The 14,400-nt window shown below is 49.6% G+C and overlaps 2 protein-coding genes across 3 annotated transcripts; one reads left to right on the top strand and one right to left on the bottom strand.

Moving 5' to 3' along the window:
* The first annotated feature begins 1,530 nt into the window (after positions 1 to 1,530).
* Positions 1,531 to 5,806, top strand: LOC119276074 (importin subunit beta-1-like). 2 transcript variants are annotated; one of them, XM_037557064.1, is made up of 3 exons: positions 1,531 to 1,680; positions 2,828 to 5,249; positions 5,349 to 5,806. In XM_037557064.1, exons 2-3 carry the CDS (start codon positions 2,839 to 2,841, stop codon positions 5,542 to 5,544), a joined length of 2,607 nt encoding a protein of 868 aa, XP_037412961.1. In that variant the 5' UTR covers positions 1,531 to 1,680; positions 2,828 to 2,838; the 3' UTR covers positions 5,545 to 5,806. The 2 variants fall into 2 exon arrangements, with proteins under 2 accessions (XP_037412961.1, XP_037412951.1); XM_037557054.1 differs by having other exon boundaries at positions 2,823 to 5,249.
* A 44-nt stretch (positions 5,807 to 5,850) lies between these two features.
* Positions 5,851 to 8,790, bottom strand: LOC119276084 (probable inactive receptor-like protein kinase At3g56050). The gene is made up of 6 exons (XM_037557070.1): positions 8,425 to 8,790; positions 8,195 to 8,237; positions 7,260 to 7,750; positions 6,975 to 7,165; positions 6,735 to 6,867; positions 5,851 to 6,652 (listed from the first exon to the last, which is right to left on the bottom strand). Exons 1-6 carry the CDS (start codon positions 8,516 to 8,518, stop codon positions 6,048 to 6,050), a joined length of 1,557 nt encoding a protein of 518 aa, XP_037412967.1. The 5' UTR covers positions 8,519 to 8,790; the 3' UTR covers positions 5,851 to 6,047.
* Positions 8,791 to 14,400: the final 5,610 nt, after the last annotated feature.

Raw genomic sequence — 14,400 nt, 5'->3', positions numbered from 1 at the left:
GATTATATAGCAATAAAAATGACAAAAAAATATACAGTCTGTGGCTGATGCTTTGCTCTTCGTGTATCAAAATGAAATTTGCACAACAAATTGGAGTAAAAGCTATCAAGTATTGTTTACTTCACAAATCACAAGTTTCATATCACCATACATTTTTTTGGAATCACAATACAGCTAGCTAGTGAACGAGGAGAAATTGAGAGGAAGAAGCAAACTCGATCTGGACCATCCACCGTCTGCCTTGGCTACAACGAACTGAAAGTGTTGCTTCCTAGTGAATGGGGAGAAGTTCAGAGGACGAAGCAGACTCAGCTAGCTAGGATCAAAGGACGAAGCAGACCCCGCAGAGGGGCTGGATCTAATTCCGCGCGCGGTCGTGCTCCTCTTTGTGCCGCGCGCCAGCCGCTCAGCCTGCCGTCAGAAGCATCTCCGCCCGCGCCGATGGATGCGGACGCCGCCTGATGGCGCGGATCTCAGGCTGTGAGGAGAAGGTCGGGCATGGATCCATGGCGCGAATCCAGACGCCGGCTGTGGGAAGAATCTTCGCCCGCGCGCTGGCTCTGGGCCGCTGTCGCCGCCACCGCCACCCGCCACTCCGCGATGTCGCGGTGGCCGCCACCGCCGGAAGTAATGGCTGAGAAGGTCGGCCACGCTCTATGGAGAGGATCCAGACGCTACCGCCGCGAGGAACGCCGCGGTTGCTGCTACGTCGCCGGGATGCGGGAGTAGCCATGCGCAGAGGAGCATGACGCGGTGTCGCTAGAGCTTCTTCGCTCCGCCTCTGTTTTCTTTTTCTGGTCGCGGGGGGAAAGAGAGGGGCCGAAGCGGTATGTTTTGCGGGTGAGTGCAAATCCAGCGAAATCGGAGCCGGAGGGGTCTGTATTGTGGGAGGGGAGCGCGCGTGAGAGTGAAAACGGCGCTGTATTTGGCCTCATTTCCATTCGATGTTTCAGTGCGCACCCAAACAGCTGAATTGGCGGTTCGGGAATACCAAATCCAATTCAAGGCTGCAATACAGACATCCAAACGCAGTGTTCGTGTTTTCTTGTTTGCCCCATCAACAATCCATGCCTAGCTCCATCCCTAATAAGATCCTTTAAAAATAATAGCAGTATGTGGTTGGAGGCAATGATGATCGTTGTATCTTATAGCACAACAAGAATACAACCCTAGATTTGACACATGTTTGCCTCATTAACGTGGAGACGACATTCCTATTGATAGTCAAATCTTGAAGCAGTAAACATTGCGTGTGTGTGTGCAGTAATCAGGTGATTCTCACGAATCAACTCCACACGGAAAAAGGAAGTCCTCCAATCCAAAAAGTAAAAAGCCATTGTCATTTTTCAAGGAGAACAGGACACCTTTTCCTTCGTCGTTATAAGAACAGAAAATACAACACCGAGTCGACCGTCCGATCATCGAGCAAGCCTGTCGGGCCCGGGCGGGAGTCGCGTGGGCCGTCGGATCGAGGGCGTCCACTAGTACTAAACCACGCGTCCTGCCCTCCCCGCCAGAGGCCCACCCCCAAAACCCAGACTCCCGCCTCTAAACCCTAGCCGCCGGCGCTGCCTATATTCCCCTCTCTCCCTCCTCCGCAGCCTCCTTCCATTTGTCTGGGAGAGGCGGCCGAGCGAGCGAGCGAGCGCGGAAGCATCCCCCGGCAGATTCGTTCTTCTGGTAAGCTCTCCCGCTTCCTCGATTGGTCTCTCGCAGTTTCCTTCCGCTGTCTCAATCAATCCCCGATCTCTCTCGGACTTGTCCCCAATCCCTAACCCTAGCCGCCTACCCCGTCAGTCTCCGCAGTATCCAGTCCGGTCTCCCCTTCCTCCACTTTACCCTGTTTATATCCGTCTCACCGCCGGTTAAGCGCGCGGCGTCTGCGGGAAGCAGCACCCCGTCGTGGGCCGGCGGCGGAACCAGCCGTATGGGCTAGTAGTCGTTTTATTTATTTATTTATGTATTATTGTAAGCCGCCTATATATGCATCGGAGCTTTACCCTGGTAGTGGTAGCCCAGTTGGCCATCCTACAGGTGCATCAGGGATTGTGTCCAAGTTGGTTCGACCAGCGTATTTGTATGTATAGCTTAGCCCGCCGTGGATTAGTATGAATTGATCTAGCGCTGTTGATTAGTACAATTTGATTTGACATGTTCAAGGTCCTGGCAGTGTATCCATATATTTCCCTGCCGTAACTTTGTTTTCTTAATAGTATACTCTTATTGTCCATGCATGCAGTAGCATTGTTCAGGGGCATCATAATTTATCTGGTTGTAGAACAACTTCATATGGTTTGGTTTTGTCAAAATCAGCCCTGGTGATGTAGTGTGCAGTTGCCTCATGAATACCTAGTTTACCGGTGGGGTTCTTTATCCTTTTTAGCTATGCCTCCTCAATCAAATAAACTTAACGCATGGTCAGATCCTTTGTAACTGTTTAACTAGGAAATATGTCTCGCTGATAGAGATAAACAGTACCTATCTACTGAAGTAACGGTAACTATCTTATGAATGCGTTGTTTCATTTGTGGTAGATGTTTTTTGCATCCTGTAACTGTATTTTAGCAAAACTATTTTTTGATTAACCGTGTAACTGCATTATGTGGTTGTCAAGCCTTTCTTAATTTTACTTGTGGAAGAACACTAAGCTACGTGAAACTGGTCAGTAGCCTGTAGATCTAGGACAGCTCACAAGTGCTATTTTGTTTTAATTTGTATTTGTACTTAGATGCTTTATCCTTGAATGTTGCTGACTGACACAGTCTGTTCCTCCCATATTTGTCTGGCTAACTGATACAATCTGGTCTTTCAATATTTGCCAGGGCAGGTGCAACAGCCATGGATATCACTCAGATTCTGCTAGCTGCCCAGTCTCCAGATGGCAACCTTCGCTCAGCAGCAGAAGGCAACATCAAGCAGTTCCAGGAGCAGAATCTTCCCAACTTCCTCCTATCCTTGTCAGTGGAGTTATCGAATGATGAAAGACCACCAGAGTCTAGAAGACTTGCTGGTATTATCCTTAAGAACTCACTGGACGCAAAGGATTCTGCAAAGAAGGAGCTGCTGACTCAACAATGGGTCAGCTTGGATCACTCGATCAAATTGCAGATTAAGGAGTCATTGCTGATAACACTAGGATCTTCGGTGGGTGATGCGCGGCAGACGTCATCACAAGTCATTGCAAAGATTGCATCCATTGAGATACCCCGTCGGGAATGGCAAGACCTCATTGCCAAATTATTGAGCAACATGACGCAGCCTGGGGCCTCTGCGCCACTAAAGCAAGCAACTCTAGAAGCATTGGGGTATGTGTGTGAGGAGATTCCTCCTGAGCACTTGGAGCAGGATCAAGTGAACGCTGTTCTGACTGCTGTGGTTCAGGGGATGAACCAGACAGAGCTAAGCTCTGAAGTCCGTCTTGCAGCAGTTAAAGCTCTGTATAATGCTCTTGACTTTGCTGAGAGCAACTTTGCAAATGAGATGGAGAGGACCTTTATAATGAAGGTAATTTGTGATACTGCTGTATCTAAGGAAGTGGAGATCAGACAGGCAGCCTTTGAATGCCTTGTGGCAATTGCATCCACATATTATGTGCACTTAGATCCTTATATGCAAACCATATTCAACCTGACAGCTAATGCTGTCAAAGGAGATGAGGAACCAGTTGCACTGCAGGCTGTTGAGTTCTGGAGTACTATTTGTGAGGAAGAGATTGAACTCCAAGAGGAATATGAGGGATCTGATGATGCTAACTCAACTGTAAATTATCGCTTCATTGAGAAGGCCCTCCCTTCACTTGTTCCAATGCTGCTAGAAACTCTGTTGAAGCAAGAGGAAGATCAAGAGCAAGATGATAATGCTTGGAACATTTCCATGAGTGGCGGAACATGCCTTGGACTCATTGCTAGAACTGTTGGTGATGCAGTTGTCCCTCTTGTGATGCCATTTGTGGAAGCTAACATCACAAAGCCAGACTGGCGTTGTCGTGAGGCAGCCACTTTTGCATTTGGTTCTATCCTTGATGGCCCATCCCTTGAGAAACTTGCTCCCCTGGTACAGGCCGGACTTGATTTCTTGCTCAATACAATGAATGATCCAAACAGCCAGGTAAAAGACACCACTGCATGGACTCTTGGACGGGTATTTGAGCTTTTGCATTCTCCATGCAGTACTAATCCAATCATATCAAATGCAAACCTTCCTCGTATCATGGGTGTGCTGCTAGAGAGTAGCAAAGATGTTCCAAATGTGGCTGAGAAAGTCTGTGGAGCCATATATTTTCTTGCCCAAGGTTATGAAGATGCAGAGCCGGCCTCATCTTTGCTTACACCTTATCTTCCTAATGTTATTGCTGCACTCCTTACTGCCGCGGATCGTGGTGATATGACCCATGTGAGGCTTCGTGCATCTGCTTATGAAGCGCTGAATGAGATTGTAAGAGTCAGTAACATACCCGAAACTTCAAGCATTATAGGCCAGTTATTGCAGGAGATCATGAGAAGATTGAACCTGACATTTGATCACCAAATATTTTCATCAGGCGACAAGGAGAAGCAAAGCGATCTGCAGGCTTTGCTGTGTGGTGTACTGCAGGTCATTATCCAGAAACTGAGCAGCTCAGATGCAAAGTCCATAATTGCACAGACTGCTGATCAGCTGATGCTTCTGTTTCTCCGCGTCTTTGCCTGCCACAGTGCTACTGTACATGAAGAAGCAATGCTTGCCATTGGTGCTCTTGCTTATGCCACAGGTCCAGATTTTGTGAAATACATGCCTGAGTTTTTCAAGTACCTTGAGGCAGGCTTGCAGAATTATGAAGAATACCAAGTATGCTCCATCTCTGTAGGGGTGGTGGGTGATATTTGCCGTGCCTTGGAAGATAAAATTTTGCCCTTCTGTGATGGGATCATGACTGTGCTTCTCAAGGATCTCTCAAACTCACAGCTCAACAGGTCTGTCAAGCCTCCGATTTTCTCATGCTTTGGAGACATTGCTCTTGCCATCGGTGAGAATTTTGAGAAGTACCTGCCGTATGCTATGCCAATGCTTCAAGGGGCGGCTGAGCTTCTTGTTGTTTTGGATCAAAATGATGAGGATATGGTTGATTATGGTAACCAGCTCAGACGGGGAATATTTGAGGCGTACTCTGGCATACTACAGGGCATAAAGGGCGCAAAAGCTCAGCTGATGATACCTTATGCAGGACATCTGTTGCAGTTCACTGAAGCTGTCTACAAAGATCGGAGCAGGTCCATGTCATTTCTCTCGCCTTTCTTTTTTGTTACATTATTACATGGGTGATTGGTTCTCTTGCTTAACATTATATATATGCATGCGTTTACTTTCAGGGACGAGAGCGTGACAAAGGCTGCAGTTGCTGTCCTGGGGGATCTTGCGGACACGCTTGGGCCAATCTCGAAGGATCTGTTCAAGAGCCACCTCTTCCACGTTGAGTTCCTGAGGGAGTGCCTCGATTTGGATGATGAAGTCAGGGAGACGGCGTCATGGACCCAGGGGATGATAAACCAAGCGATAGTCTCCTAGACGAGAAATTATCTTGCGTCGTCTGTTATGGTGGATGTTTGGTTTTGTTGCTGCGCCAAACTCCGTTTGGGTTTGGTTCAGATGAACAGAAGGGTACCAAAGTATAGCGTCAGTCAGTCGTAGGAACATTGTCGTAGATGTCTTCTGTGGTGGTTTATTATTTTCAGTCTGTCAAGTCGTTATGCGTCACATTCGACGGCAGTGGGGTTTATGGGCATTGGACGTCTTGAACAGCTAAACTTATTATTGTATTCTACTCGTTTGTGTTGCGTACTTGCATGCACGCTATGCTGCTGCTGATGTCTCTTCTGCATGGTGTTTCTGCGAGCTGCAGTATGCACTGAGGCAGTCTGGTTACAAAATCTGGACAAACTACAAGGTCTGTAGTGAAGCGAAAATACAAGCACACCTTTGTCACTATGCTATGCTACACCACTTGCACACACTGCGATTTCAACTGTTGGTATACGAACTCTTGTAGCAAACCTGTATGCTCAGCTCCTTCAGGTGGCTTCGGTGGAGATGATCTCCAGCTCAGCCCACCACAGCGGCGACACCTTGGGGGTGGCCGCCTCCGGCGGCATGGCCGTGATCCCCCTCAGCCGCCTCGCCACCTCTGCCATCGCGGGTCGCCGCCTCGCCTCCCGGTCGGTGCAGGACCGTATCACGCCGTCCAGCCTGTTGACGGTCTCGGCCTGGCGGGGCGCGTTCCAGCTCAGGCCAGGGTCCATGACGTCCCTCAGCTGCCTCTCCCCTCGGAGGAAGCTCGCCGCCCAGCCCTCCAGCAGGCCGCCGGCCGACGCCGTGAACCTGCCGGACATGATCTCCAGCAGCACCATGCCGTAGCTGTACACAACGCTCTCCCTGTCGGACAGAGCCAGGAGGGACTGCAGGCTCGCCATCTCCGCCCTTGTCGACGAGGCGTCGTCCGAGCAGAAGAAGACATCCGCAATCTTGGCCGCGAAGTCGTCGGTCAGGTACACGGTGGACGTGTCGAGCGTCTTGAGGATCTCTGGCGGGCTCAGCTGGTGCATGTGCTCCAGGCAGTAGGCGATCCCCACCGCCACCCGCAGCCTCGTCGGCCAGTCCAGGTGACCGTCTTCCCTCACTGCAGCGAACCACACCATTGTTAGTTAATCTGCTACAGCTCTTGTAAAAACGTCTGATGGATGAAACTCCATTAATCTTACCATGGAGATGGTCGAAGAGGGTGCCGTTTGGAGCATACTCGAACACCATCATCCTTGTGAACGGCTGCTCTTCCTGGCAGTAGCCCAGCAGGTTCACAAAGTTCTTGTGGTTAACTCTGGACAGGCTTGTTATCTGAAACAGTACAATGCCCATCATTACTAAGTTCATTAAGGTAAGTCTATTTATTTTCAGGGTAATACTATCTAATTTGTTCAGTTTCATCCTAGCTTTGCAGCCACCTTTTTCCTGAACTGGGCTTCGCAGTGCTTGGACCACTCCTTGCCGGACTTCGTCGTCGTCGATATGACGGCGATCTCGACGCCGCTCGACAGCGTCCCCTTGTACATCATGTAATCCGACAGGCAGCCGATGACGTTGCTGAAATCTTCGCAGGCCGCCTGGAGCTCCGACCTCTTGAGCGACGGCACGCCTGCAGCCATCTCCCAATCACTTCCAAGAAAAGAAGCGAGCCACGTAGCAGCACAGATGGAAACTTGGGCACAGTTTTCAGGGGCGAGCCGAACCTGTCACGAACGCTTTCTGCAGCTGCCCGCTGAGGCCGGTCGCCCACGGCCTGACGGTGACCACCTTATTGGACCGGTAGCACAGGACGAACAGCGCCGCCGAAATGGCCACAAGGAGGGAAGCTCCTGCTCCGGCGATGACATAGACACGCCGCCTGGTAGGAGCGTGCCCCGCTGCCTCAGTCGACGGTTCTCCGACCGCTGCAGCGCCGTGGGCCACCACCGTGGCTGGCATCGGTGGCACCGTGATGCTGTGCGCAGGCTTCTCGACGTCCCGAGGCGGCACTGCCAGAGGCTTGGCGACCTCCGGCGACGGTGCGGGGGCGCTTGACGGGGAGCCAGCACCCTGCAACGGCGGAGAACTCGGCGTCGGCGTCGGTGCCGGTGCCCATGGCCAGGGTGGCCACTGCGGGAACGCCGTCGACTGCTTGGAACTGTACCTGGTTGGTTGTGGCAGAGCTTCTCGGATGTGTACCGCCTGGACTACACGCCTGCCAATGATTGGAGTCGGCAGATGGGAGTGAGCAGAAGCGGTGAAGAACAATTGGACGACGGACATGCACCAACCAGGGTTGCTCGGTGGTTCAGCTGTCCGTCTCTGACAGCCGACACGCCATTCCCACCTCAGATCTTATTGGTGTTTATCCATGCGATGCAATCTGAGAAGATGGCCGCGAAGAATGTTTTTGCAGTATTTTAAGTGTTTTTTAATCGTTTTCCTCGCGAATTTAAAATGGAGAGTGGAATGTTGCGATGACGAAACACGAAACATGCAGATGAAGAAGTTTCCAAGCTACTCTGCCTAGACGAAGGAAGATTTCATGCTACTACTATAATGGCTTTCACGAGATTTTACACTCTATTTCCTCCCAGTGACACTGAAATTCAGAGCCTTCCTGCACAGAACATGAAAGGTATGGTGAGAGAGATCTCACCTGTCTGCGGGGCGTGCATCTTCCTCCCGGTCGTTCACCCATCCTACAGTGAGAGAGTTCGTACTTAATTACCATCACTATACATCTCAACTTTAAAGAAACAAAAACAAGCAAGTAAACTAAAAAAAGGGAAGAAGCTTGCTCCAATGACATGAACACGCACAAGAATCAAATAGCAGCAATGTTTCTTCAGCAGCAGCACTGCAGCAGAGGTACACACACCGACATACCTCGCTGAGCATCGGAGCTGCAGGCGCCAAGGCTGAAACTGAGGCAGGCGAGCAGCAGCAGCAGCGCAGCCGCCGCGCAGCACAGCCTCCCCATGGATCGACACGGATGGAGCTCCGAAACGGGGAGAGGGGCCTGGGCTGGTCAAGCGCGCGGCACAATATGGTGGAGCGATGGCGCGAGGGAGGGGAGAGGAGGAAGGCTCGGGGTCAAGAGGCGGATAACCGAGCAAGGAGCGAGGAGCAGGGAGGATATTGGGCGCGCGGCCACCTGGAAGGAGAGGAGGGAGGGAGGGGGGCCTCGACGATGGCTTGTTGTTTTGCTGGGGGCGTGACCACCGAATGCCACGCCGCCCACGGCACGCACCGATGAAATCCTGCTTGCTTGGCTCCGTTCGGATTAGAGCGGTACGACGCGCGCCCGTGCGTGCCCACTCTCGGTCTCGGAGTCCAGTCTACCGACTGCCGCATTGGACGGCTCCAGGTGAAAACAAGGCTAAATGCGTCGCCGTCTGTCGCGGCGGGGATGCGCTAACGTGAGCGGTCGGGTTCACTCGGCCGAGCACCACCTACCGTGGTTTCATAGACGGGCTCTCATCTGTTTTTTATTATGGGTGTGGTTAGGTCTCAGTCGACTAAGACTTAACCAAGTCTTAGTCAAGTGATATAGTATAATACTTCCTTCGGTCTTTTTTACTTCGCGTATTAGGTTTTGGTCAAGTCAAACATTATAAAGTTTGACCAAATATATATTAAAAAAATATCAACATTTATCATACTAAATATATATTCCGTGAAACTACAGTTCGTAATGAATCTAACTATGTTGATTTGACATTGTAAATGTTGATCCTTTTTTAAATAAGTTTGGTCAAAGTAGAGATGCTTTGACTTGAGTCAAAACTTATATACAGACTAAAAAAGACTGGAGGGAGTAAGAAAAAAAAAGAAAAAAGTAAAAAGAATTTTTTGCACGAATGTCCATACGAAATTAAAAGACTATAGTATCGACTGAGACATAGGAGCGTGCGCCGAAGAAACAACAGTACCAGCCCGCACAACATTGAGACTCGTGGTCGGTCACCGCTGCCTTCTCCGCGCACTACTCACTGAGACATCATCGAGCTGAGACCTTCGTCAGCTGGCTCTGGGAGCAACGAAAGATCACCACCTTCTCCTCGCACTACATTCCAGGACATCATCGAGCTGCGCCCTTCCTCAACTGCTCCTGATTGGCTGCATTGCGTGAACCCGGGCCTGGGATTGCCTGCGTCGAACACGCCACCGGTCTGGCCTTCTTGCTCGCCGCCCTCATCTCATGCGCCGTGCAACCTCCTCGACTACAGGCTCCTCTTTGGGCGCGACTCCATCCACCGACAGCCCGACGTGCACCCCTGTCTTTGTACTACGAACGCCCACCACCTCCCCGCCGTGGACGCCTTCTATCAGAAGAATGAGGTCGCCAACACGCAATGGGCCGACTAATCTGTTGCAGCCATCGCCGCCTCTTCTGGATGGCTGCACCCTGACGCGCCGTTCTGGCTTGCTTCGCCTGTCCAGAACTTCTCCGATCCCAAGTTTGCCAGCGAGGGTCGTCTCTGCTCCTCAAAGCTCCCAGGAGGACTGCTCCGACCAGCCAGAGCAGAGCACCCCCATCTTTGTGCCTTGTCAGCAGGCCCTGCTGCCATCGCCAACGCCAAGATCAACCCTGCCAAGGCCACCAACGAGAAGGAAGACCTTGGTTGGTATCTCCAGTTTCACAGTGGGACGCAGCAGCCCGCGGCTCCAGGCCAAGAACCGATCGATGCTATCGCAAAATTAGCGGAGAAGCTGCTTTGCCAAAGGCTGGGTATCATAGAGGAAGGTGAAATGATGACCGAGGAGGCCATCAACAAGTATGTCGCGTTGTTCAATGGTAAACTGCCAGACATTGTGGTGGCGGCTCTGCGTGCACTATTCAAGCTTGACTGTGGCCTGGCCACTGTTGTCGAAGACGCTCTAGTTGAGCATGGTGGCGACACGGCCCCAGACCTACATGCCATGGGAAGTGAGGAGGCCACGACGACGGCATGATGATGTTTCTACACTGATGATTGATGTATTGTTAGTTTCTAATGGAAGATAACAACTTATGCATTTTGAATTGGAATGTTCGTGGATTGAACTGCCCAGACCGTCGTTCTACTGTACATGAAAACATCGCCTCCACTTCTTGCAACATTGTATGTCTTCAAGAAACCAAGCTTGCAGCCGTGGATCCTTTTATTGCTACTTTCCTCGGCAGCCACCGTCTGAAAAGTTTCACTGAGCGGCCCGCGAATGGCACCCGTGGAGGAATTCTTCTATTATGGAATGAAGACCTAGTCAATATTGATAATGTGAGCTTTGGGGACTTCTTCCTCTCGGCCATGGTGACTATCATTGGATCAAACACATCCTTCCAAATCACAACCGTGTATGGCCCTACTAGAGGCAATTTGAAGGATGCCTTTTTCTTTGAAATGGTTGGACAAAAACCTCCTGTTGGCACGAGATGGATTGTCACCGACGACTTCAACCAAGTCTATCGGGCCAGAGATAAGAACCGTACAAATATCGATCGCAGCCGTATTGTCCGCTTCCGCAACGCCCTCAATGCTTGTGAGCTAAAGGAGATACACTTGCAGAATAGGAAATTCACATGGAGCAATGAGCAAGTAAACCAGACCATGAGCAAACTTGATAGCTTCTTTTGCAATGAAGATTGGGACATTCAGTTTGGCTCCCACCTTCTCCACGCATTGTCATCTTCATTGTCCGACCACTGTCCTCTACTCCTTGCTAGTGATGCGGGGCCCTCCCGGCCAAAATGCTTCCACTTTGAAAACTTTTGGATCAAGATGCCTAACTTCAAGAAGACTGTTCAAGATGCTTGGAATAAGAGAGTCCCCCATGTCAAGCCATGTCAAATCCTCTTTCACAAGCTAAAAAGAGTTAGTCAACACCTTCGCACTTGGAGCAAAAAGATCTTCTCAAACCATAAGGTCCAACTTCACATGGCCCTTGACATCATTCTTAGATTGGATTTGGCCCAAGAGAGTAGAATATTGATCTCTGAGTAGAGAGACCTTCGGAGGAAGCTCAAAAGAAAGATTGTGGCCCTTGCCGTTCTTGAGAGAGCTAGAAAGAGACAAAGCTCTTGGGTTACTTTGCTCAAAGAGGGTGATGCCAACACGCATTTCTTCCACCTTCACATCAACCAGAGAAGAAGATTTTTTTGTATTCATCGGTTGAAACATAACAATGGATGGGTCACAGACCACGAGGATAAGAAGAAGATTGCACAAGAACACTTTAGGAAGGCCATAAAAGAAGGGGTGCCCCGTGCTATGGACCTCAACTGGGAATCCATCCTTGCTCCAGTTTGTGACCTCACGGACTTGGCGATGCCTTTCTCGGTGGAGGAGGTCAAGGCGGCAATCTTTGCCCTCCCTAGTGATAAAGCCCCAGGCCCTAACGGATTCACCAGAGCCTTCTTCAAAGAGTGTTGGGGAATAGTCCAACCTAAAATCATGGAGGTCATCAACAACTTCTCTAGCCTTCATGTCTCCAACTTGAATTGGCTGAACTCGGAAAACATAGCTCTCATTCCAAAGAAAGATGGTGCAGAGGACATCTCAGATTTTCGACCAATTAATCTCATCCATCATATTGCTAAGATCATTGCAAAAATGATGGCCACACGGCTCACTCCTCATATGCACAAACTAGTATCCAATGCATAGAGTGCTTTCATCAAAAAAAGAAGTATTCATAACAATTTTATGTATGTGCACAACTTGGCTAGGCGCTTCCAACGCACAAATACACCAAACTTTGCTTTTCAATCTTGACATAAAGAATGCTTTTGATTCGGTGTGTTGGGATTACTTCATGGATTTGCTGCGCCACCATGGCTTCCCAAGTCGCTTCAGAGATTGGATCTCTGCCCTTCTTTCCTTGGCATCTTCGCGCTGTGTTGCTCAATGGTATTGCCGGTGACCCAATTCGGCATGGTCGAGGCCTTCGTCAAGGGGACCCCCTCTCCCCATTGCTATTTGTTCTTGCCATTGACCCGTTGCACCACATCCTTGCCAAGGCGACTTCTCAAGGTCATCTTCAACCGCTCAGAGGTCGACCCATCTGTGCGTCGTTTTATGCCGATGACGCTGCCATTTTCATTACCCCAATAAAAAATGACATCCAGTTCCTGGCTTCAACTCTTGCATCCTTTGGTGATGTTACATGATTGGTCACTAGTTGTGCCAAAAGTGTAGTTGCGCCCATTCGCTGCGGTAACATTAACCTTGACGACGTCCTGCAAGCCTTCCCAGCGGTTCGGTCCACCTTCCCTATGAGATATTTGGGGCTTCCCCTTTAGGTTTCAAGGCTTAAGAGGATTCACTTTCAATTCTTAGAGGATAAAGTTGCGGGGAAACTACCACCTTGGGTTGCCAAACATGTGGCCATGCCAGGCCATGTCGTCTTGGTCAAGGCAGTGCTTACCGCCATTGCTATATATCATATTACACTCCTGCAATTGCCGGCGGAAGTGAGGAAGAAGATTTACAGCTTGCGGCATGCCTATCTTTGGGCGGGTTGCGATAAAGTGACCGGTGGAAAATGTAAGGTCAACTGGGAACTCGTCTGCAAGCCCAAGATCTTCGGTGGTTTGGGCATCCTCAACCTTGAGAAGTTTGATACTGCCCTTCGACTGCGATGGCTTTGGTATGAGTGGGCTGACCCCGCCAAGACTTGGGCTGGGACGGGAACACCGTGCAATGATGATGATAGAGACCAGTTTGTGGCAACCACCACGGTTAGTGTTGGAAGCGGATGTAAGGCAAAGTTCTGGGAATCATCTTGGCTCAACGGCATGAGACCCAAAGATATTGCCCCAAAGATATTTGACCTCTCAGAATAGAAATCTATCTCGGTCCAAAAAGCTCTCCTCAATAATTATTGGGTTAGTCAGATTGATATCCATCATGGGCTCACCATGGAGAATATCCAGGAGTTCGCCTTGCTATGGGAAAAGCTATCCTTTGTTACTCTCGACAATGGTGCGCATGATAATATCCTATAGAAGTTCACGTCTCATGGAGAATACTTGGCGTCGACGACCTATATGGCGCAGTTTGCGGGACACACGATAAGCATCATGAATGCTGCTATTTGGAAGTGTTGGCCCCCTCTGAAATGCAATTTTTTTGCTTGGTTTATAATTCAAAATAGAGTTTGGACAACCAATCGATTGCACCGTCGTGGATGGCCGAACTGCAACCTCTACCCGCTTTACAAGCAAGTCCAGGAAACCGCAGCACACCTTCTCTTCCAATGTAGGTTCTCCTTGTTGGAAATATGCCCTAGAGGCAATAATAAATTAGTTATTATTATATTTCCTTGAGTGTTAATCACATAGCGATGTGAACTGTGGGAGACTGTTGGAAATATGCCCTAGAGGCAATAATAAATTAGTTATTATTATATTTCCTTATTCATGATAATCGTTTATTATCCATGCTAGAATTGTATTGATAGGAAACTCAGATACATGTGTGGATACATAGACAACACCATGTCCCTAGTAAGCCTCTAGTTGACTAGCTCGTTGATCAATAGATGGTTACGGTTTCCTGACCATGGACATTGGATGTCGTTGATAACGGGATCACATCATTAGGAAAATGATGTGATGTACAAGACCCAATCCTAAGCCTAGCACAAGATCATGTAGTTCGTATGCTAAAGCTTTTCTAGTGTCAAGTATCATTTCCTTAGACCATGAGATTGTGCAACTCCCGGATACCGTAGGAGTGCTTTGGGTGTGCCAAACGTCACAACGTAACTGGGTGGCTATAAAGGTACACTACAGGTATCTCCGAAAGTGTCTGTTGGGTTGGCACGAATCGAGACTGGGATTTGTCACTCCGTGTAAACGGAGAGGTATCTCTGGGCCCT

This window comes from Triticum dicoccoides, chromosome 1A, assembly GCF_002162155.2.
Source record: "Triticum dicoccoides isolate Atlit2015 ecotype Zavitan chromosome 1A, WEW_v2.0, whole genome shotgun sequence".
Classification (NCBI taxonomy): Eukaryota; Viridiplantae; Streptophyta; class Magnoliopsida; order Poales; family Poaceae; genus Triticum; species Triticum dicoccoides.
This window is presented reverse-complemented; position numbering and strand designations above follow the sequence as displayed.